The sequence below is a fragment of the Stenella coeruleoalba genome, assembly GCF_951394435.1.
Source record: "Stenella coeruleoalba genome assembly, chromosome: 7".
In the NCBI taxonomy this organism is placed as follows: Eukaryota; Metazoa; Chordata; class Mammalia; order Artiodactyla; family Delphinidae; genus Stenella; species Stenella coeruleoalba.
In genome coordinates this window covers 117,268,817-117,291,616 of record NC_137153.1, presented here as the reverse complement: position 1 = coordinate 117,291,616, position 22,800 = coordinate 117,268,817, and the positions used below count along the sequence as shown (strand labels likewise).

At 52.1% G+C, this 22,800-nt stretch overlaps 1 protein-coding gene across 3 annotated transcripts in view; it reads right to left on the bottom strand.

Annotated features, from left to right (window-relative positions):
- Window positions 1-373: 373 nt before the first annotated feature.
- Window positions 374-22,800, bottom strand: part of FUBP3 (far upstream element binding protein 3) — a 49,289-nt gene continuing 26,862 nt past the window's right edge. For 2 of the 3 annotated variants that reach the window (XM_079926425.1, XM_079926426.1), the window contains 14 exons: window positions 22,713-22,770; window positions 20,414-20,576; window positions 19,031-19,129; window positions 16,216-16,320; window positions 15,038-15,140; window positions 14,119-14,219; window positions 11,958-12,099; window positions 8,011-8,171; window positions 7,179-7,252; window positions 6,765-6,845; window positions 6,557-6,633; window positions 4,146-4,217; window positions 2,745-2,872; window positions 374-1,703 (listed from right to left, as the gene is read on the bottom strand). In XM_079926425.1, the coding sequence (XP_079782551.1) occupies window positions 1,695-1,703; window positions 2,745-2,872; window positions 4,146-4,217; window positions 6,557-6,633; window positions 6,765-6,845; window positions 7,179-7,252; window positions 8,011-8,171; window positions 11,958-12,099; window positions 14,119-14,219; window positions 15,038-15,140; window positions 16,216-16,320; window positions 19,031-19,129; window positions 20,414-20,576; window positions 22,713-22,770 (1,373 nt within the window). In that variant the 3' untranslated portion in view covers window positions 374-1,694. The remainder of the gene's footprint in view (window positions 1,704-2,744; window positions 2,873-4,145; window positions 4,218-6,556; window positions 6,634-6,764; window positions 6,846-7,178; window positions 7,253-8,010; window positions 8,172-11,957; window positions 12,100-14,118; window positions 14,220-15,037; window positions 15,141-16,215; window positions 16,321-19,030; window positions 19,130-20,413; window positions 20,577-22,712; window positions 22,771-22,800) is intronic. The other variant, XM_079926427.1, reaches the window with a different exon arrangement.

The following is a 22,800-nucleotide window of genomic DNA, read 5'->3' as shown; positions in this document are numbered from 1 at the left end:
CCTTCAATGAATCTTCCAGCTCCACTTGGGACGGCAGCACCTCTGCGCAAGGAACCTCGTGGTTGACTTCTTGGTGTCACACCCACATCAAGAGATGAGCAGATGTGACAGGTAAGAGGGGCTGAGGTAACCAAGGCTCTCGAGTTAAACCGTTAGATTATACAAAGCCGTGAAGATAAAATTAACTTAACGAAGTAGCTACAGACGTAGGCTGTGCACCAGCTGGGTCGGGCCGACATAGCGCAAGACGATCGGCCAAGAGCGGCCAGAGTCCTCGCCTTTATCTCGGGGGGCGGCGGGCAGGGGCAGCGGGAGGGACAAGCAAACGGAGAGCAAACAGACTAAAAGTACTTTGCCCACAAGATGTCTTGTGGAAATTTTATTATGTAGAGTGTAAAATGAATTGTCAGTCCAATAAAAACAACACTTTTTTTAAAAAACAACATGCATAACATTTTCCAATTGCCTTTTTTAATAGTTAGACATTTCAAGCATTATAAGGAACATAAGGAGAAAAACCCCAGACACTGTAACTTCAGTATATCTCAAACGGAATGTCCCCCAGGTCAATTGAAAAACGCAAGAAAAAATAGCTTCAATTCCGTTTTTCTTTCCTTTAAAAATACATGTTATCTGTACAAGATACGCTACAGTAAACACTGGAAATCATATTATCCCTTTTATTAAATCAAAATTATTTAATTCATATTGTGGTTAATGCTAGATTTATTTATTCATCTAGTTAATTTGACAAATATTAAGAAAATATTTAAAAGAAAAAAGCAAAAAACACCTTGGAATTAAAAAATAGTTACTACATTTTTATGCGGTTTAATGTTCCACAGTGTTTGTTAAAAGTTATATTGAATTTATTTTTAATATTAAAAATAACAGTATTTATATTTCTGAGAGAATAGAGAAAGGTTTTTTTGTTTTGTTTTTAAAACAAGCTTGGAGGTCTTAGATACACAATTGCAATCGGTAGGTCATGGAGACATGAAAAAACGTCTGCTAAACACACAAACACATTTTTATATTATTACCCCTTTAGAACTCTAGAAATTATACAAACCCTATAAAATGCCCCCTCCCGAGCCCTGTTGGACAGCAATACAATTATCTGTCTCAATTCAGAATTCACATAATTAATTACAATACATAATAGTTCAGTTTTTTAAAAAATGCAATAAAACCAGACAGCCAAGATACAAGAAATTAGAAGTAAAACATTTAATGAATTTACACATTTAAGAATATTTAAATACTGTTTAAAAATTTTTTTAAAGAATTTGTTACAAGCCACCTAAGACTTCCAAGCCACTTTCTGTTGCAACAGAAAAACTGTAAATAAAAAGACATGCAAACAAAACAAAACAAAAACACACCATGTTGAAATGTCACTGCTCTGCGGCACATCCTGGGGCCCGAATTTGCAGGTATTGCTCCAAAAGAATCCCAGAGCTTACACATTTGAAGTAACAAACAAAAATAACAAAACAAAAATTATCAGCAATTTTTAGTAACTGATTTTCCCGATTTTTAGAAAAATTCTGTTAGTCTAAATATAGTGTTTCACAGAACAAAACAAAGGTTCTTCATCAAAAGGTTTGCACATCTAAAAACCTCTGTTACAAATAGGTTTTGCTCACAATGGTTTCGGGGGCGGCGGGGAAAAGGGGCTGCAGGCCACTGTCCTACTGTTCCTGTGGAAGGAAGGGGGAGAGCAGTTAGTCTGACGGCGAGTTCTCAAGTGCTGGCCTGAGGTCGGGGGCTGTCTGCAGGGAGGTGACAGGAGCTGACACACATGCACGCACACACGCCTGCGGGCACGCGCCATCCTTCCGGGCCTTGTCATGGGATCTGGCCCAGACAAAACCTCTCTCGTACAGGAGGCCCCGGGGCACCTCCTTCCACAGGGGATGCTGGGCGGGGAGAGGGGAGTGAGCGAGTGATGCCTCTTCTCAGTCACCTACCACCCCGCCACCTGTTCCCACCAGGCCCAGAGGGCCATTTGGGCAGTGAGGTGAACGACTGGCCTTGGGTCCAGGGCCTGTGGTAACTGACACACTGTCCATAGGGGCCAGACTGGCATCAGTCAGCACTGATGGCCTGAAAAATGCACCTGAGATGTGACCTGCGGGAGCAGTTGGTCCTCTTCCGTGCATTTATAAGAAAACCATTCTGGGCCTCTGATTAGACAGAGCCCTCCAGGCTTCCAGGCAGGGCCCAGCCTTCAGAGGGTGTGGACTAGCCCTACTCCTGTTGCCCCTCTCTGCTGCCCGGGGACAAGCGTGACGGCCTGGCCACACCACCCTTTTCAAGAACAGGCCTGGGGAGTGGCCCCGGCGCTGGTCTTACTCCCTAGCTGGTGCCACGCTTGCCCAGGGTCAGCTACGTTCGGCGCGCTCCTTTATAGCTGGGGGACCCGGGGCCCAGAGGGGGAAACTGAGTGCCACTCAGCACCGCGCTCTGGGTCTGGATGTGAGGGAAGATCAGGCTCGTCCCGGTAGGGGCTCTGCCCAAACAGTTCTCCCACTTGGCTCAAACCTGTCCTGTCTGGGGCGAGGAGGGGGCCAGGGAGGCTGCCGCGGGGTGCTGTGCAGACGGCGGCCGTGCTGAGCAGTGCCGGGGCCCACGCGGTTCCCCCTGTGCTCGGGCCCCAGGGTCAGGCACACGCAGAAGGCTTGGGGGGGGGGGTCGGGGTTGGTCTGGGAAGTCTTGGCAGTGCTGGACCGGCTACAGACCTGGCTGTGGGCCTGAGCCTGCCCTAATGTCTGCCCGTAGAACGCGACCTGCTGTCTGTAATACTCCGCCCAGGCCATTGTGTAGTCCGGCGGGGAGCTGGCCTGAGGAGCGGCACTGGCGGCGTGACCTGATGGACAAAGCAAAGCACGGGTTACTGGGAGCAGGGACGCGCCTGTGGGAGGCAAGGACACCGTCAGCCTGGAAGGATCCCTTCCCAAAGCCTCGGGGGCATCCGGGACAAGCGCCCGATGCTCACGCTCTCCCTCCAGACCCCTCAGCGAGCTGCGCCAGGACTGCTCTGCCCGAGCACTGCTGCAGAAAGCGCGGTTATCAGCCTCTCCTCGGCCGGCCCCTGCTCCACTCCTACAAGACCTTCGTGTCTGTCTTGTCTCTCCAGAATCACATTCTCTGCATCTGTCTGCCTGTCCTGCCGGCTCCCAGTCAGTGCCCTGGGCCGGAGGGGGAGGAGGGGGGGCGAGAAAGCGGGTGCCCCGCACGGGGGGGGGTGTGCACCTGCGCGGGGCATCCCGGCCCACGCGTGTCTGGGAATCTGGATGGGGGGCTCTGGGAAGACTTTCACCAGGTGCTCCAGGTGACGGTGACCTCCCTGACCCCCACCCTGGCCCCCAGAAGGGTACTGACCTGGTAATGATCCCAAACACAGGGTGAACATTTCTTTGACGGCCTATGACCTGAGCTCTTCCAACTAGCAAGTAACACCCTTCAGACTCAAGATACGTGAGACACCTCCTTCCAACGATACCCAAACATTCTGGTTCAGCAGTTTTGGGATTCACACCAGAGACCTTAGTACTAATTTTAAATGATTCACTTAGGGTATTTTTTTTTTGTTTTTGGTTGTGATTAGGTTTCCTCCTCTTTTTAAAAAGACTGGCTTAGTTAAGAAACCTGGCACAGTTAGGAAAAGAGCTTACTTTGGAAGAAAAGCAACTCAGCACCCGCTCCGACCCTGGACTCCCTGCTCTGAGTCTCACCGCGCCCTTCCTCTTCACCTGTCCTGAAGCGGCCTTAGAGCCGGGCAGCGGCAAGACCGCAAGGCAGTCAGGAAACGGCTCCCGGCTGGTCTGAGTCCTAACCCGGTGGTTCTCAAGTGGACGGCCAAGGCCGGGACTGTCCCTGAGGGTAGGTGCCATGCCCTTCCGGGCCCTTTAGAGCCCAGGAGAGAAGCGCGAGGACTGGAGGACGGCAAAGGACGACCGCGCGTCTCCCCTCACAGGCACACGTGGGGAGAGGGTGGCAAAGGTGGACGCGGAGATCCGACTCACACAGGGAAAGCGGGAAAGAGAAAAAGGGGTCAGGGAGCCACGGCCTCTGAGGTCTACAGTCCTGGGGGCTGTGTGGCCGGGGAGCCGCTTGTTAAGAAGGACCAGCGCACTCACTCTGTTTTCTGTAATAGTCTTCCCAGGCCTTGCTGTAGTCGGGCTGGCTGCTCTGCGGCTGGCTCTGCTGGCCTGGGCGAAGAACACAAAAGCAGTCAGGCCTCCGGGCTCCCGGGGCCTCGGCCCCCAGCCCGCAGGCTCCAGGCCCTGCTCTCTGCACTCACTCCCTTGCCCCTGTGGCCCGGGGTGGGGGGGCTGGGGGAGGAGCCAGGCCGACCCCCAAGAGGGCCTCCACCCAGGCCAGCGAGGCTGGGGCTGGCAGACAGCTGCCCCGCAAGGCGACCAGCAGGCAGGGCCTCAACTCTCTTCAGTCGGGGACTCTGGGCTGCCACGAGCAGAGCCCCCGGGGCCAGAGTGCTGTCTGCGGCTCCCTGGATTGGCCTGCAAACCGACAAAGAATCCGAATGGCGCTGACCACTCCCTTTCCCTGGCCCTTCTGTTCAAGGACTGATGGCTTTGCCTTTCCACGACGAGAACTACAGGGGACACACAGAGGAAGTGTCCAGAGACTGCGCTCAAGGTGACGACAGAAGACGGGGTACACACCTGACCCCCAGCCTCGCGCCTGTCCGGGGTGAGGGCGAGGACGTGTTGGGGGTCGTCCCCGCCCTCCTCTCCACATCACTGGGGGCAGAAAGGCTGGGCTGGGGGGAGCAGAGCAGCAGCCTGCCCAGGGGCACGGGGGGCGGGTAGTGTTTAAAAGACTTGACCACAGCTGGAAGTCGGGACCCTCCTTCTGCCAAGGGCACCCCCCGCCGGCACGTCCTTTTTTTCGGTTAGAATCACAGCCTGCAGCAGGCAGGAAGGACGTGCTCAAAAACACATTTCAAGGCACAATGCTTTCCCCAAGAGTTAATTTCCTCAAGGCTGCGGAGGGGCGCAGGCACGAGGACAGTCGGTGTGTGTGGGGACCCCTCCTCCCCGCGCTGCGGCAGGACGGGACTCGGAGCTGGACGCTGGCACCAGGAGGCGGCAAGGCCTGGGCAACGCGGCAGCAGGAACTGCCCCCTCAGACACGGAGGCTGTGGGCAAGTGGGATTTTTCTTCGGACCCAAACCAATTCTCCATTCCCGAGTGAACCAAGCGACACCACAGGTGAAGGCTGGTGCGTGGTGCACGGCGCAGGCGCTAGCTGCGCTTTCTCTCGCTCAGCCCACGTACCTTTGCCAACTCCTCGCCCGCCTAGCCTGAGGAGGCAGCGGGGCGGGCTCTGCGGGAACTGCCCCCTGCACGGAGGTGGACGTGTCCCCTGCAGCTTCAACGCAAAGCCTCCCCACAGTCTAGGGCTTCTCCCAGGTCCTCTGTCCTGGGCGATGGGCACTGGGGAACCCTATCTGGGTCGCCTCCCACCCTGGGGGTGCTCTCTGATGGAACAGGAGGAAGCGAAACACGCCCGGGCTGCGGGCTAAGTGAGCACAGTGAAATGGGGAGGGTGGAATCTGGGTGGTGTGTAGGTGTTCGTGGTGAAGTTCTTTAAGATATTCTGCACGTTTAAGGTATTTCGTAAGAAAGTAAGAAAGGGGGAAGAGAGGGAACAAACACAACCATGCAATTTCAGAGCTCACAAGTACTTTAGAAATCAAATCCAAACCCTTCATTTCACAGATGACAGAACTGGAGCCCTAGAGAAGCGGGGACATGCCTCAGGCTGCCTAGCACTGCTCCAGACGTGTGGGGGGGCTTCTCCAGCTGTGAACCTGACCAGGCGCCCCGGGGCAGGGTCTCACACCCAGCACTCTGCTCAAGGGGAAAGAGGTAGAACCCCGGGCCCAGCCCCTTGTGGGCAAAGCTGCAGCACGTGTCCTGCAGCCTGGCGCTCCGAGGGGAGCCTGCAGATGTGCTGAACAGCGCTTTCCAAACACCACCAGGCTGGCCCTTCAGACGTCAAAAGAACCTAAGGTAAGGTTTTTGTTTTTGTTTGGAAGGCTGTGCAAGATGGGCTCTACCAGCAGTAAAACTCAAGGATGACTCCTGAAGCTGACGTGGGGGCCAGAGAGTGGGAGGGGGTTTAATTCCAACTAGAACCTTCTCTTTTACAATCAGTTTTCTTAGAAAGCAAATTCTCTAATCATGCGCTTTCTGGAAGTTCGGGAGATAGAGAATCCTTTTCTAAGATGGTGCTGGGGAGGAGAGAGGGAGAAGACCACCTTGAGGCCAGAGGAGGGGAGCAGGCGGGGCACCCATTAGGCGGGGCTGCTTGAAGAGGCTGCAGCGGTGGAAGGGGCTCAGGTCAAACCACACTCTCAGGGCCCACAGGCCTTTCGGACCCGTTTCTGGGGGACCAGAGTGACGGAAGGCTGCTGCTGAGAAGGTGGGCCAGGAGAGAGGCGGGCCCCCTGTCCCCGCCCAGCTGGAGATGAGCCCAGCAGGCCTGTCCCCGGGGGCATCCCACCTCCTCCCGAGTCACTTACTTGGAACCTGCTGTGTGGGCTGCTGCCACGCCTGGTAGGTGCTGCCCCAGCCCTGGGTCAGGAAGGCCGGAGGACCACTGCGGAGGACAAGAGGACTCATTCCAGGGCAGGCCGCACCCCACCCCCCAGCCCCTGCGCCCGCCCCCGCGGCAAGCACAGCGCCCTCTGCTGGAGACGCGGCAGGGCGGAGTAAAGGCGGCCCACCCACCTCACAGGCGCGCTGTGAGGGCTTCCGTTCACTTTAGCGGCCATGTTTGGGAAGCACCCTGAGCTCCTCGGAGGAAAGGTGCTAAAAGAAAGTGGAAAACAAATAAAGACGATACAACGGCTTTTGCAAAAACAAACAAACAAACAAAAACCCTCCCGCCACCCAGCCCCAGGGCGGTGAGCTCTCCTACGGGATGCTGGCGGGACCACAAGACCCTCCGCCCTCTGGGAAGGCTCTCGCCCCAGCACTGGTCACTGAGCAACAGACAGGCCAGAGGGACCACCAGTAAGAGAGAAGGAGAGGAGTCCTGCCCACGCCCAGAACTTGCGGCTTTCGGCTGGCACTCCCTGGAAGTAGCTGGAAAAGGAGGACCCCTTGGGGGCAGTGAGTTCTTCCAGTCAAGAAAAGACTCACTTCTGATGCGGCGCGGCAGGTGGCTGGCTGAAGGGGCCCTGTGCGAAGGCTCCGGGCGCTCCGAGACTGGCACCCTGTCAGGACACAGAGGGAACTCTCACCTCCTGTCGGCTGCGCCTGCACCCTCTGCCCAGGCCCACCCCGAGGCAAACCACAGCTTTCGGGGAGAGAGACAAGTGAAGTGAAGATGCCCTGTGGCACGCGCACTAGCCTTCCTTGCCCACAGTGGACTTTACTTGCAGAAACAGCTTCTGCCCCTTGAGCAACCGATACCACCACACAGCCAATACCGGCACCACCACAACTGCCCTAGCGTGTCGCCCTGGGGGTAGGGACCGACCTGCTGACTGTCCCGTCAATTCAGGCTGGCCCACGGCTTTCTGCCCTTCTACGTCCCCTTTGAGGTGAGCAGTGGCCAATCTGTCCTCCATCAACACTCCCTTTCTTTATCTGCTTTGAGGTGCCTGAAACTAAAGCCAGAGTCAATGAACGCTGCCTGCAGGGCTGGCCGCCGGGGCGATGCCAGTGGGAGTCCGGGGGCAGTGCTGGGGGAAGGCTGCCGGCCCTGGCTGCTCATCTACGCCTGCAGGGCCAACGGCTCGGGGCCTGAGCTGCGGTGGCCTGGGCGAGCTCTGCGCGTCTGGGCCTGGCCCTGGTGTCCCTGCGCCCCGACCTTCCCCCTCAGCAACGTGGGAGGGGGCTGTTGCCCTCACATCACGTGAGGACCAAGAGCCACAGGAAGTACAAGGTTCTGGGGAGAAACAGGCGCCTTGGACATCCAAATGGAAGCCCAGCTCCTATCTCCCAGGTGGGGAAAGGACCTTGTACGTACGCCCACTTTCTCGTCGATGAGGTGTCTGGCCAGCTCGATCTGCTGAGGAAGGCCCCTGATGGTGAACATCCGCAGGCTGGGGTCCGTGCTGGGAGGCGGGTTCCGCTGAAGCTCCACGTGCGCTCCTGAATGCTGGTTTATGCTTTTGATGTTCTCGCCCCCTGCGGGCAGGACACAGAAGAGTAGGTGACTACAGTTCCCTCCTCCGGAGGAGGAATGGGTATTTTCTGCACACCAGTGCTCGTCCTAAGAGTAGACAAGGACTTTCCATTTATACTTTAAAACAGCTCTTGTAAAAACCAGAGCTGTCTCATTTGTGAAGCCAGACTTGTGAAGCAAAGCTGAGGCGCAATGACACCACGTGGCACCAGCTGGTCTCCATCTCAGTGTCCTATGCAGAGGCCTGGAGTGGCCCAGAAACCAGGTCTGGGCCTTGGCCCACAGATCTGCACACAGTGAGCTCAGCTCCGGAGAAGGCACTCCATCCTTCTCAGCATGAGAATGGTGACCTGATGGCCCCTCCCTGGCACAATGCGGGCCTTCAGCCCCGGTGTGGGCCACCGCACTGCTGTCTCCCGCCCTCCACAGGTCAAACAGACGGCCACAGGCCCCAACAATACCCAGAGCCCACTCAAGCCTTTAATATCCCATCCTGTCTCTTCTCAAGTCTCTTCTTCCTCCGTGGGTGGGGGACAGGTCTAGACAGAGCGGCAGCCTGAGAATGGAGGTCACAGAGGCCTGGGTGGAGTGGGGCTAATGAAAATGTAGTTGGACTCTTTGAAAAACCTGTGAGAGTCCCAGTCTCTTAATGAAATTTGCGTAACAAAAGCTCCACCAGTGTAACAATGGTTTGATTCTTCTCTTCAAATTTCACAGAACTTACAGATCAGCTCTGCTCAATTGGGGTGGCGGAGCCAGAATTCAAGGAAAACTTGGAGCACAGAGTTCTGCAGAACTGGAAAAAGACGATGTGTATAAAATCTGACGCAGGGTACCAGGGAGCCCCAAAGGGTCAAAACGAAGACTAAAGGCCAGTCTCCGTGTCACCCCTCCCCACCCAGAGTCGAAACTAAGCTGCAGTGACATTTCTCGTTTCATTGTAACACGTCCACAATCCTTCAAACTCCCAACCTGCCCTCCACCGGCCCTGCTGGAAAGCCACGTCTGAACAAAAGCATCGAGGGGCAGGTAAGTAAGGGACACCAAGAGCAGGCATGGCTCATCTCATCCAGAAAGCATGATGGGATTCTACGAGGGTCAGGATGCAAAGGTGGGGCCTGGGTCCAGCCATTCTTCCTGAAGGAAGTGTGAGCGGCCCTTACACCGTAGTAAGGAAACCAGGAGACAGTCGGCATTCAAGAAAGCTTGGTTCAAACGTTAGTCTGGGCAGGATGTTAGCTCGGTTTAGGGTAGTTTTAAATTTAAAAGCAAATTAAAAAAAAGAACAGCCCAGCAGACCACAGTGTTGTATGCATGGTTTCCCTAAAGGTCTGCTGAGTTTAGGGGAGGGGTCCCTGTGCTGTCTACACCTTGAGCCTTGAGCAAACACGTGGTCTCAGGGGCAGCACCAGCCGAGGCAGGAGTCACAGACAGTCTTCAGCAGCTTCACTTTGCTTCCAGGTACGCGCAAGCCCCCCCAGCCCCACAACTACCCACCTTCACTCAGGTCATGGATTCTACCTCCTTGGCATCAGGAAAAGCCAGCAGCTTGGCTCCTAGGCAAGAGTGTTCTTAGGGAGCGCCGAGGAGCCAAGAGTAGGCGGACACCTTCCCACTGCACACCCAGCACTTGAAGGGACCCCCACCCCACCCTCTGCCCAGACCACTCGGTCCCCACGGGCCCAGACCGGCTCCCCTCCATCAGGCACTTGGACCAGCAGCCCCAGACTCCTCCCTGAGGCCTCAGGCCCATGCTAATAAGGCGAGAAGGCACCGCAAAACTGCACGGGGCCGGAAGGAGTTAATTTAAGTTCATCTTCCTTTAAGAGGAGGTCGCCAGCTTGGCACATGGTGGCCGTCTACAGGCTCATTCAGCAGCCTGCCCCATTCTTCCACCTGACGGGGGGCAGAAGCGACCCACCAGTGGCCCCCGGCTGGATGTGAAATCGTAAAGCAATTAATCAAACCTGCTAAAAGGCTGGGTTGACAAGAGCAGGGCTGGCCACACTATCTGTCACTATTGCTGTATTTATCATGGAAATCCAGCAGGGGCCCAGGGAGGTGCAGCGTCTGTCCAAGGGCTGCAGGGCCTGCCTGCGTGTGGCTCCCCTCACCCCGCGCCTTTCCCCAGAAACAGGAAGACCTCATACCCAGCCCCTGGGGCGGGGAGTTACAGAAAGGCCCCTGCTCCTGCCTAAACGAAACTCAGCCTGGCTTCCCAAGGCTGCTACTGGAGCACCAGGACACAGCGTCAGTTACTGCTACGTTCTGCTGTCTCCTCCCTCTGGGGATCGCTCAGGATGACTTTGTAGAGGACAAACTATGAGCGACTGTCCTGTGAGTACCGAGGTTTCACTGACTAGGAGGAACCATCACAGTGAAGACAGAAAGGCGCTGCCAGGTCTAGAGACGACACTTCCCATGAAAACCTCGTTGACAAAATGGTTCTCAAAAAGCACAGAAAAACCTAGATCTGATTCTTGAACTCCAGGCATCAGCTGGATTTAACCTCATGGCAGCAGGCCAGCTGATGGCCTGGGCAGCACGTCTGACTTATCACAGCATTTGGGCAGCCAACAATGTCCATTAAACACCTCCCAGCATGTACGCCCTGCCAGAAAATTAAAGCAAACCTACGTCGTTCCTACACCCCTGAGAGGTTAACCACCCAGGGACAACACGGATACAAGAGAGAAACATTTTAGAAGAGCATAAAACACACACTGTCCAGGAGTGGGACCCAGTGCAGATTCTGGGAGGTGAATGAGGGGGACAGGAGGAATTCCAGCCCTGTGCCGGCTCGTGAGGACGTGCCACGCCAGCCTCAGCTTTCTGCCGGTGAAGACGTTCCCAAGTCAGGTTCCACGGGATGCTAGCACCCCTCCAACAGCTAAGAGATGTCTGGTGATCACAGAAACTGGGGAAACTCTAGGGAGAAAACTGTATTTATTTCTTCCATATGTTGCCAAACACATACAAAGGGAATAAATAGGCAAATACAAAACCCAATGCTGAACATGAGTTTCCCACCAGGTCAAGGGCTTTGCTTAGAGAGCAGAGAAGCTAAGCCCACTGCTCCGCGAGCCCCAGACCTGCTCTCAGCAGCCTTCCTTGGTCAAGGCCAGCCCAGGTGAGCCAGCAACAATGGCCTAGAAACCTGCCTGCTCTCGCTCGCTCTTCGCTGAAGGACAGGAAGGAGCCACGTTAGCCATTGATGAGGGCTTCTACACAACGTCCTCTAAAATGCCTAGAAACAACTAACAAGTCAATTTTTATTTCCCTCCACAGGGTGCCTGATACTCTTGGTAAATATGTTGAAAAGATAAAAACCACTTTCACATGTTGTGTCAATAGAGAGCAAATACCCAAATCCAGTAAGGAACAAAGTGACGCACTCGTCAGAAAGCAATCTTCGCTTGAGGAAATTATCTTAACGGTTCCTCTAAGCTCCCTGGAGGTGAGTTAATCACCAATCAGTCGATCGACAAACACTCAGCGGCCCCTCACCTGTTCAGGGTGCCTCAACAACCTAAGCTGCTTCCACAGGCAGCGGGTCTTCCCGACCATCTGTTTACACGCTGTAATGAAGTACTGGCTTTGCCCCATTCACGAGGGCCCATGCAGAGGACGGTTCCTGCAGAAGGCAGCCGACGCCTCGGACCTGGTCCCCTCAGTCAAGGGCAGCAAACAGAAGGAACTTTGTGCTTCAAAGGTATTGGACGTGGCCTGTCTGCTCTCAGGTCAAACACCTGGAAGGGGAACGCCGAACTCCAGCAACCGCCTCTTACCTTTGCCTATGACGAGGCCGCACTTATCTGCCGGCACTGTGTAGGTTATCTCCTGGATGCCACCAGGGTTTCCCACGCTCCAGTCACCGCGGCCACGGCCTCTTCCTCTGGCTACCGCCAGGCCTCCGAAGCCATCTCTTTCCTGGGAAGGAAGCAAAGCTCAGGTGACATTTCTGTCACTGCCACCAGCACTATTTTTCATCTCCGGGGAGGAGGTTAAGTGACAGGATGTAATCAACGCCACACATTAGAACCTGAGCACCTTTCCACATTTCAGACGCTGAAGGCTCTTTACAAGTCGAATTAACACAGATCACGGGCGCATTCAAGAAGACGTGCGCGGATGAATCACGTGGTTACATAAACAGCACAAACACACCCAACTAAAACAGGCAGTCAGCTATAAATTCCGAAGTCTAAAGCCCAGTGCCCTTATCCCTGGAGTTTTAATTACTGGGCCTTAATCTACAGGCATCAGGAGCTGGTTTTCTTCTCAATGCTGGGCCTACCAGAAACCAGATATTAGATGCTGAAGAGCTATGAGCTTTTGAAAGTGACACATGAGTAGCAAGGATGACTTCTGACCCTCTCCCGACAAGGTTGCTACAGAGAACCATTCAGACACCGCTCTGAGAGTCAGAACACCCTGCAGTTCAACCAGCAACAAGAATAAAAGGGTTTTAAAGAAAAATGGGCTGTCTTGCTCCCCAAGAGAGGGAGGAACAAGCCAGGCCCATCCGCCCACGGTCCGGGGCTGGAGAAGTCTCCCGACTTATTCTCACAGTTTCCCCACCAGAGAGCGAAACCCACAACCAACACCTAAGCGAGGAAGATTCCTTTCACTCGAGGGCGAAACACCCCATTCCAGCCTTTGTCCTTTGAGTCACTTTGGAGCAGCAACATTTAAAATCTTGGAAAGGCTGAAGGCGAACCTGGTCAAGCTGAGAGCTCCTTCACGGAAGGGAGAAGCTGAGCAGGCGATCGGCACAGCCTGCTCCTGTCGACGAAGGGTAAACTGAATGTTTACCCAGAATCGAAACCCGCAGAAAGCCGAGCTCACTGGAGTGCTTTCTGTTGCACTCTGCTTTCATGAGCGACAAATGACAAGTAAACAAGGTGATTTTAGGGATTTACGCTAGAACACAAACACGTGGCCAACTTTCTGGGTATGCCACAGATTCTCAAAGACAAGCTGTCCCCTCATCATCTCACGGCCTTTGCAGTCCTGGGATCATCAGTTCTTACTACTAAAAAGGATGTCAGAGATGAGTTAGTGACGCTTCTCTGAACTTGTCTCATCCTAAGAACTGCCTGGGGCTGTGGGTGAGATCCAAGCCACCCTCTTGGATACTCTGATTCAGGAGATCTGGGGTGGGGGGTGGGGTCTATAAACCTGTTACCTCAGCAGGTGCCGCCAGATGACTTAGGGGATCATGTGGGGTGCATCACCTGGTACAAACCCCTTGGTTTGCTGCTGAAAAAAACTACGCCAAGAGGAGTTCAAAGGTTCGCTGAAGGTCACATGAAAAGTGGCGGAGCTGGGATGGTGGTTTCTAATCTCTGGCTTCTTTCTTCAGCTCCTATTATTCTCAGACTTTTCCTACAAACCTGGGGGACATGATGTGCCAACCTGCCACCAGCTACAGTAGTTCTCCAGAGCAATTTGCAACGGGGGCAGGTGTATCCTAACAGCATCACACAAGCCTGCTCACATTCCAGAGGAAGACGTGCATGGAATCAAGTGCATGAAGACAGTGTCAGGATTTGGGCAGAACGTGCAGTGCCTTCTAGAGCTGAGATGAGACTTTACTTTTACACTAGGTACACTGGACTGTTTGAAACCGGGCAATCTGCACTGTTACATCCCACAAACAGTTTAAATAGTCAGGAACTTTGTGAAAAAAAATCTAGATTCTGAGACAATAAAGGCAGACGAATAATAAACTAGCAGGAAAACAAAAACAAAAATGAAGGCGGGAAAGAGACAGATGTGGAGAAGCCCATGGCTATAATCTTGGAGGGAGGTAACTGACAAGAGTACTGGTTTCCAAAACCGTGACTTGAGAGGGGGTGACTGCTCCAGGGTGTCGCCCCGAGAGCCCCAGGTAGCACCTGCTGCTTCTGCCGGTGAGATATTGAAGCTCCAGAGAGCCAGACCCACCTGGGCTGTAAGAATAAGCTCGTTGATGACATGTGCTGCGTGCTGGCATCGCTCTGGGGGTCCCATGACCTGTGCAGCTCTCTCTGGACTAATACCATCATCTGTGGAACAAGGTGAAAGATGGGATTAGGAAAAGCCCAACTTCAGAAGGAAACAAACGTCAATCTGATTTGCAATCAATGTTCCAACCAGTGCCAAAGAGGGTAGTAAGAACATCACCATATCAGGGAATCTTCTGCATAGGGAAACGTGCGCGGCTACATCTTTTGGCGTGATCCACGTCAATACTCATTTCTTATGCAATTACAGCCATTTAAAAAAGATATCACTATAGAAACTAAATTAAACTTAAAAAAAAAAAAGTGCCAAGGAAAACAGAGTTGAGCTACAGCAGTATTTTCCCAGAAGTAGTCCATCATGATGTTTTCCCATCTTCAGAGAAATGAGTGAAATAAAGACATTGTAGATGATTTTGCTTGTAAAGGTAAATTTATAAAATTTAAAGAACGGTCCTTGATTTTACGATTTTTTTAATGGTTTTAAGTTATCTTTAATTTTATGAAAGCAAAATAACAGTTTTTTTTTTTTTAAGTCTTTACTTGGCAAAATTAAAAACTGGAAATGCTATGTTGATTCCCCCCAATTTTACTAGTCCAAGGAAAAAAAGAAAAAAGCCTGGACACCCCTGGGCTAGAGTGTTCTGGCACAAGAAGGGTGACCCGGCCAGCAAATCCACAGAAAGAAATGAGGGACCAGAGGACAAACCTAAACTGGAAATTTGGTAACAGAATGTTGCAAAAGAGAGAGAGGGTGAGGGAGAGCAAAGAACACAAGTGGGCTAATAACAAAGTCCTTGTTTTGTGAGGTGTTCTTTAATCCTTCATAATGCTGAGGACTTCTGAGAACCATCAAAACCTACCTGGTTTGAACTGAATTCTCACACCGGCATCATTCTGGATCTTTTTGATCATTTCCCCATTTCTTCCTATTACAATGCCAACTGCAAACCTAGGCACAGACACCTAAGCACAGAGAAACAAAACATCAGAGTTTTTCTGCAAACCTGGTGTGTGTGTGTGTGTGTGTGTGTGTGTGTGTGTGTGTGTGTGTGTGTGCATACAATGATTTTTATCACAGTGCATTTCTGGAAATGATACAATAAAGCATTTTTTTTTCCTCTTAGGAAAAATACTGTGGTTGATGGCTGCATTCCTGTCCATTAAATGCATCCAACAGGTCTGAGACCTGATCAAAAATAGTTATAAAGATGAAGTAAAGTAAGAATAAACCTCATAGATAAAAGATTAAAAAAAAATTTTAAGATTAAAAATTTATCTTCCAAATTTTATGAAAGAAACATTAATGTACCATACACAGTGATTATACTATGGTCCTATAAAATGTTTTTCTTTTCCTTCACTCTTTTATTGTAGTAAAATATATATAACATAGTATTAATCATTTTAACCATTTGTAAATACACACTTCAGTGGCATTAAACACACTCACAATGTTGTGTAACCACCACAGATGTCTACACCCCAAACCTTTTCATCATCCCCAATAAGAACTCCCGTGAAACCACAGTGCTTCCTTCCCCAGCCCCTGCTAACCTCTACTTTCCTTTCTGTCTCTACGAACTTGCCTATCCTAGGTGCCTCATGTAAGTGGAATCATGACAACGTTCATCCTTCTGCACCTGGCTTATTTTACCGAGCATAACGCTGGCAGGGCCCACCCTCGCTGTAGCCGACATCAAGGATGTATTTCGACCCCATTCCACCTCGTCAGTAAAACAGGCTTAGGAGTTTGATACTATCACAACATAGGTCACCACGAAAACCTGGACTTGGGTCTTCATCTGGGCAGTGGGGTGCGCTTTGAAGCACAACCCCCAACCAGGGGGAACGGCCCCATTCCCTGAAATGCGTGCAGCTGGCTGCCCCACTCCTTTCTCACACCCACCCTGTGAAGCCAGTGTACTAGGAGGGTTTTGCAGCTGAGATAAGAGCTAAATAACTTGCTCAAGGTTAAAGAGCTAACAGAAGCGTGCCCTACAACCTTAAGCTTGCCTACTAACCTGTAACTCAAGCATACCTCTATACTGCCTCCTCCCATTCGGGAGCTGAAATCACCGCGTACACCTCGAAAATCAGCTTGGTCTTTTTCTCGGATGATCTCTAATACCATTTCTCTTGCTTGCTGCATAAACACAGATAAAAGGCATTAAGGAAAACAAAATCCTGAAAAAAGACATGACACCAGGTGAAAGATCAAACCCTCTTAAATTGGGCTTAAAGCCTCAGGAGGTGCTCAGTGGGAGAACTCACTATATTATGTTACTATTGTTGCATGGGACACGGGCAGGCTGCTACTGAGCAGTATATCGTGTATATCACAACTTAAATGACGTGTTCCTTACACTGTCCAAAATGTCCACACAGATAAGGGTTCACAGTCTTCTAAGCCACAGCTGGGTCAGCACATTGGTGCCGGGTCAGAACTTGATGACGGTCGCTCCACCGTATTTCTGACGTGCCATTTCTTTCTAGTGGGCAAGGGTGGGGCCTGAGAGCTCTGACATGGGCCGTTTCCACGGGAAGGAAGACATTAACAACGCATCCCATGGCAGAGAAGCTCCAGGGAGGGAAAGGGAAAAGGCCAGCCTGGGAGCCCGAAAATACCTCCTGGCACTGAGAGCTCGAACGTCTTACCAACTGGCAAGAGCCTCCCTCAACACCTGACTCTAAGGCGCATTCAGTGTCCTCACCCCCAAGGACGCACCTGAGTCAGTCCATCCCGCCCACGCCAGCACTGGCCCCCCAGGAGCCATGCTAAGGAGCAACCGCGCACAACTCAAGGTCATGTGAGAACTGAAACAGTCCCAGTTCTGGAAAAATCAAACCAAGCGAGAACAAGAAAAGCCAAAACAGCAACGTCTCATGACATCTGGAGAAACTGGAACATGGACTGACTATAATATGATGTTATGGGATTACCGTTATTTTCTTAGGCCTGGTTTTATAGAAGCAAGTTTTATTCTTAGGAGATACATACTGCAGGATTTGGAGGTAAAAACTCACAGTATCTGACACTTACTTACAAATGGTAAAGCAAAAAACTAAAACATAAACACACAAACAAAACAGTAAGTAGGTTGAAGGTATTCAGATGTTCGCTACACTATCTTTTCAACTTTTCTCTATATTTGAAGTTTTACAAAATAAAAAGTTGGGAAGAGGGAAAAAAAAAAGAAACTCAAAGAACAATATACCCTAAATACAGCAGACAGCTTCTTCATAATAAAAAACATGGAATACACAGTTTTAAAATAAAAAAAATACTGAAAACCTTTCTTTATAATAATTTTCCTGCAAATTCATGAAACATCAATGAAATAAGCTCTTTACCCAGGTATTTTTTCCACAAAAGACAAAGCCAAACGTTCCACTGGAGAAGGCAGGAGTGGAGGGCTTCTGGGAGGCAGGCTTTCTGTGTCCAGCCAGCTCTCCCCTCTGTCCAAAGAGCTCTACAACACACAGCAGAGGAGTCCCAGGCTGGACTGCGTGAGCCGAGTGAGGAAGATTAGGTGCAGTCTGTTTTTTTTTTTTATTAAAGCCCACCTGTTTACATCTAAAGAGGTTAGAAACTCTAGGGGACCTGACAGGGCAGTAGATAGTGAAGGGCTGCATTGCTGACGGGAACCTAAGCAAAGCAGCCACTGTAATCACCGGCCCTCAAACCTGTTCTAAAATCATTACATATAGAAACCTTGACCAAAAAAGAACTACCAGTGGTATCATTTGAGTTCAGCTGAACGACAGCATTAAGAAATACAGGAGGGGCTCCTCTGGTGGCGCAGTGGTTGAGAGTCCGCCTGCCGATGCAGGGGACACGGATTCGTGTCCCAGTCCGGGAGGATCCCACATGCCGCGGAGTGGCTGGGCCCGTGAGCCATGGCCGCTGAGCCTGCGCGTCCGGAGCCTGTGCTCCGCAACGGGAGAGGCCACAACAGTGAGAGGCCCGCGTACCGCAAAAAAAAAAAAAAAAAAAAAAAGAAGAACTACGGGAATTCTTTTGCCAGAGACTGGTAACCTCTGCTGGATCAAAGCCCCAAAGCCCCTGCAGAGGGACAGCTGTCGCTGACGGGCCGGCTCACCAAGGTGTGTCGCTCTGGAGCTGCTCTAAATGCAGCGAAGGTCAGGCAGGCTGCAGCAGGCAGAAAAAAGAGCGTTCGTGTCTCACGGGGACAGACACACGCCCACACCCACAGCGCACACACATTCCTGCTAACAGCCCAGGTGCTGCAAGATGGAGCACCTGGGCGATTTAGACCTAAGCCCCTGCTTTCAGCACCTGCGGTTGTCCTCTGAGGCTCACGGGACGCTTGCCACGAGGGCACACACGTGCCTTGGGTGGCACTGGCACCTTCGGTCACCTCCCACCTCAGCCAGTGATCTTGTAAAAATGGGTTGAGAGAACAAACAAATAAAAGCCAGAGGGAGCCTGCATCTGAGCTGACCACAGCTCCGCCTCGAACACTGCATCGGATCAGAGCTGTGCCAGCCAATGAAACCTTCTGCGCTTACGGACAAGCTCTGCGCGTGGGCTGCCCCGATGGCAGCCACCATCCACACGTGCTCTGAGCACTCTGAGCGCTGAAACGTGGCCAGTATGAATAAGGAACTCACTTTTTACTGAATCTGAACAAATTCCAACAGCCACGTGGCCAGCAGCTCTGGTACTGGGCAGCACAGCCCCATTCTTTGCATCACCAAACTTGGTTTGGGAAGACAGCTCAAGGAACACCCACCCAGTTTTATAATTTCTTGAACGACATAAAAGCTCTACAAGTACTACCAAGTGATACCGCCACACCCAGGACCTGCCTGACCCATGGTTTCTCTCCTACCTGTACTTTAAATGGGTCTCCGGTGATGCGCAGAGGCTTGTCCGCTCCCGTGGGCAACGGGCCGTCCTGGATCATGACCATCTTCACGCCTGCCCGCTCCTGTGAGGGCACACACACCGGTACAGCCCTCACCGTCAGCAAGAGGCACGCAGGATGGCACAGCTGCACGGGTCGGCTCGTGTCCACAGCGAGACACGCCCCACTAGCAAAGGCACTGCTCTCTGATCCGGCCCGTGAGGCTGGCCTCCGAGAATGCTGAGGTACACGCCGTGCCTGAGGGCGTCCAAGCCTGACCGAGAAAACCGTTTCCCAAAACTCTCCTCCCTTTCCGGTCCTGGAATATCTAAATGTGAACGAGCTACTTTTACAAGATGCTAAGCACCGAGCTAGACAATCTATTTAACGTCACGTGGTCAGAGCTCACGCACAGCAACGGGAGGGAAGGGCCACCACTTCCTGACCTCACAGAGGAGAGCTCTGAGTAAGCTACTGAAGGCTCCAGAGCCGATGAGCGCGGCACCAAAATTTGGATTCTGGGACTCTATAAAGTCTGAACTCTTAGGAGTCCACGGCAGAATGCCTTCCACATCCAAGGACTGGGCTATACGAGAGCACACAGGCAGGCCACAACTCCGACCCGCAACTTTGAAAGCCCAGAGCTCGGAAAGAAGAGTTTGCTCCGAACTAAATCTGGCAGCAAAACTAACCTGAACTCACGTGAGCGTACTTCCAGCCCTCCTCTCATGGAGTGTGACTGTTAGGTTTAGCCATGAAAACCTGCACTTGGTTACGGGATGCAGCCCCAAAACTTGCTGGGGGTATTAAACCTACAACACGTTTGGCCCAAGTGTCTCACGTGAGGGATTCTGGAGCTCAGAGCAGCAAATGTTCACGGAGCATTTACTCAGTGGCAGGCTCTGCACTAAGGGTCTCATGTAAATCATAATAACGGGTATTATTTTAGCTCATTACAACAGCGAGGCCGGCACCTCCCTGCTCTTACAGACGAGGACCCTGAGCCTTAGAAAAGTACACGAGCGTAACTCCGATCTCACCACTAACGAGCAAGAGTGCTCCTGGCTCAGGGCCCTGGCTCTGGACACAGGATTTTTATCTGAGAGTCCTAACAGGGCTTCATCGCCACAGTGGCTGCTGCCAGTTCACGGGGACCCCAGGCCTTGGCGTCACAGCTGGCATCGAGCCTGGCCACAGAAAATGTTCAGATCTGCAGAGGCACTCGGGCAGAGGTTTCGTGGGGAGCTCTGCAGCGTGGCGCACAGCCAGCCCGGCTGGGACACGCCAAAGCCGCACAGAACCTCCCAACCCAGGAAGATGGAGGAGGATGAGGGCTGTCGAGCGCCGCTCGGCCAAGGGCTCACGCACCTGCAACTGCTTTATTGTCTCCCCTCCCTTGCCGATGACCAGCCCCACTTTAGACGCAGGGATGAGAATCTCCTGGATCGTGCTGTTGCCGTCTATGTCATTATGAAAGCCAGGTCCATTCCGACAGCGGTCCACAATCTGTCCCAGGAGCCGTTTGGCTTGTCTTTGGGAGGGAAAAGAACCACAAGAGAGCCAGCATTAAATGAATGCTCTAGGCGCCCAGGAAGGGGAAACAGCACCGGGGGAACACGCGAAGGAGTCAAGGCAGCCCTCCATCCAGCTCCAGCTCCTGCCCTCACAACCCAGGAGGTCTCTGCCATCCGCCACGCTACTGGGCTGGAATTTAAAAGCAACGCACACCACAACAGCAACGTTCCAACACAGCCCCTCCACGTCTGCCCTCTGCTCGCGCTTGTGTCTCGCGTGCACGCCACAGACACGCCTGTCTCCGATTCGAATGTCAGCTGCTCTGGTGGCAGCTGTCTACCTTTGACCCCCTGCATCTCTTGCTGCTCCCCGATCCAGCATAACCCCTCTCACAGAGCGTACGCTCGACAGATATTTGTTAAACAAGAGCAGGAGAGAAAGCAATGAGAAAGACGGGAAGAGAGAAAGCAAGGGTTAGTAATCAGCATTTGAATTCTCAAACTCCAACTTTCTTCTCCATAACCAACCAGACTGCTCGATGACTTCTAAGCTACGGCTACAAATCACCAGTTTGGTTTCAAGGGGTGGGGAAAACAGGAGGCAGATGCAGCTGTACAGTCATGTACACCTGCTTTGTGCTTTCCATGTCAGACTGTCGAGAGCCTGCATTTCCCGCGGGATTTTATGCCGATTCACCTGGAGGCGGGGGGGGGGGAATGGCCATGCTGGAACAGAGCCACCCAGCCTGCCGAGGTCACCTGCTGGGCCAATTGCCTTTTCTGCACCAGAATTTCCCCTGGCTGTTATTTGCAGTATTTATTCTTTAAATCACCACATACAATCTACTTTGTGGTTCTTCGCGCAGGCTCAGTGGCCATGGCTCATGGGCCCAGCCACTCTGCGGCATGTGGGATCCTCCCGGACCTGGGCACGAACCCGTGTCCCCTGCATCGGCAGGCGGACTCTCAACCACTGCGCCACCAGGGAAGCCCTCGTGGTTCTTTTAATAGGGAAAAATTCAGCTAGTAAACAGGCTGGCTATACTGCACACTGAAGAAAAAACTGTTTCCTCCTAAAGTTACAATCCCATTGCCTCCACTGCTTGGGTAGAAGAGGAAGCAGGAATGTTTAGAAGAGCAGGAAGAAAGAAGCGAATGGCAGGAAATAGATGTTGCCTTCTGCAGTCTTGAGCCTTTGTGTATCTTCTCAGTTACAGCAGCTTTTTAATATTTTGCTTGTGTACTACATTAACCTGCGTTGGAAGAAAAGTGCCTTGACTCCAGCAAAAGCATCCTGCTTGCCCTATAATGCACACCTGCCAGTGATATTTATTCTGGTTCACTGCTTGCAATGTTACAGCAGAACAAGAAAATTTAAACTCATCTAGACTCCCTGAGAAATGGAAACAATAAAACAGCCCTACCTACAGAGCCAGACATAATCTCAGCACTCCTGTCCCCAAATGCAACACTACTCGGTAGACTGAAAGAGGAAGGAGAGCAGACTCTACGTTAGTGCCTCCCCTTTCCCCAGGGGCTTCTTGGATTTACGAGGCCTGCATCTGGTACAAGGCTCCAAGCATGCGTGTACCAGGAGAGCAATGCTAGTCTTAAGGCTGCAGTAAGGGCCCAAAAGTCCAAACAGCCTCTGGCCAGTCCATATGGCCCTCTGAGTGGAGCAATGGCCACAAAGAGTAGATTCATCTGGTTCACCAATATCAGAAGGGCAACGGGATCAGCCCCAGGCAAGAGACCTGATGCCAGGAGTCTCAGTGCTTCACAGAGTGAGAGGCTTACTGATCCAGACCTGCTCAGGTGAAGGAGACATTAACACGGAAGAAGCGAGTTAATGAGAGCATTCAGGCAGGGTGAAAGTACACTCTCGAGGACCTGGTTTATGAAGCAGATGTTATGACAGCTGTGAGAAATTCTGTGGGGTTTGAAAAAAAGGTGATACCTTATGTGTTTAAGGTAACAGAACAACTCCCCTGGCGTGGCAACCTCCCAGATCCTTCTCTAAGGAAGCACCTGCTTTCGTGGCCAGATTGCCGCACAGATCGACAGTGTTCAGTAACAATTCTGCCCTTCCATTTCTCCCCATCTGGGGAAGGAGGAAGAAGAGTGAAAGGAAAAAGTAAATAAAATAAACTTACTCAATACTTTCTGGGGTTCCGGTAAGTACACAGGGCCTCTCTGGAATCCCAGAACTCTCTATAAGAAGAATCAAGAAGATGAGGTGTG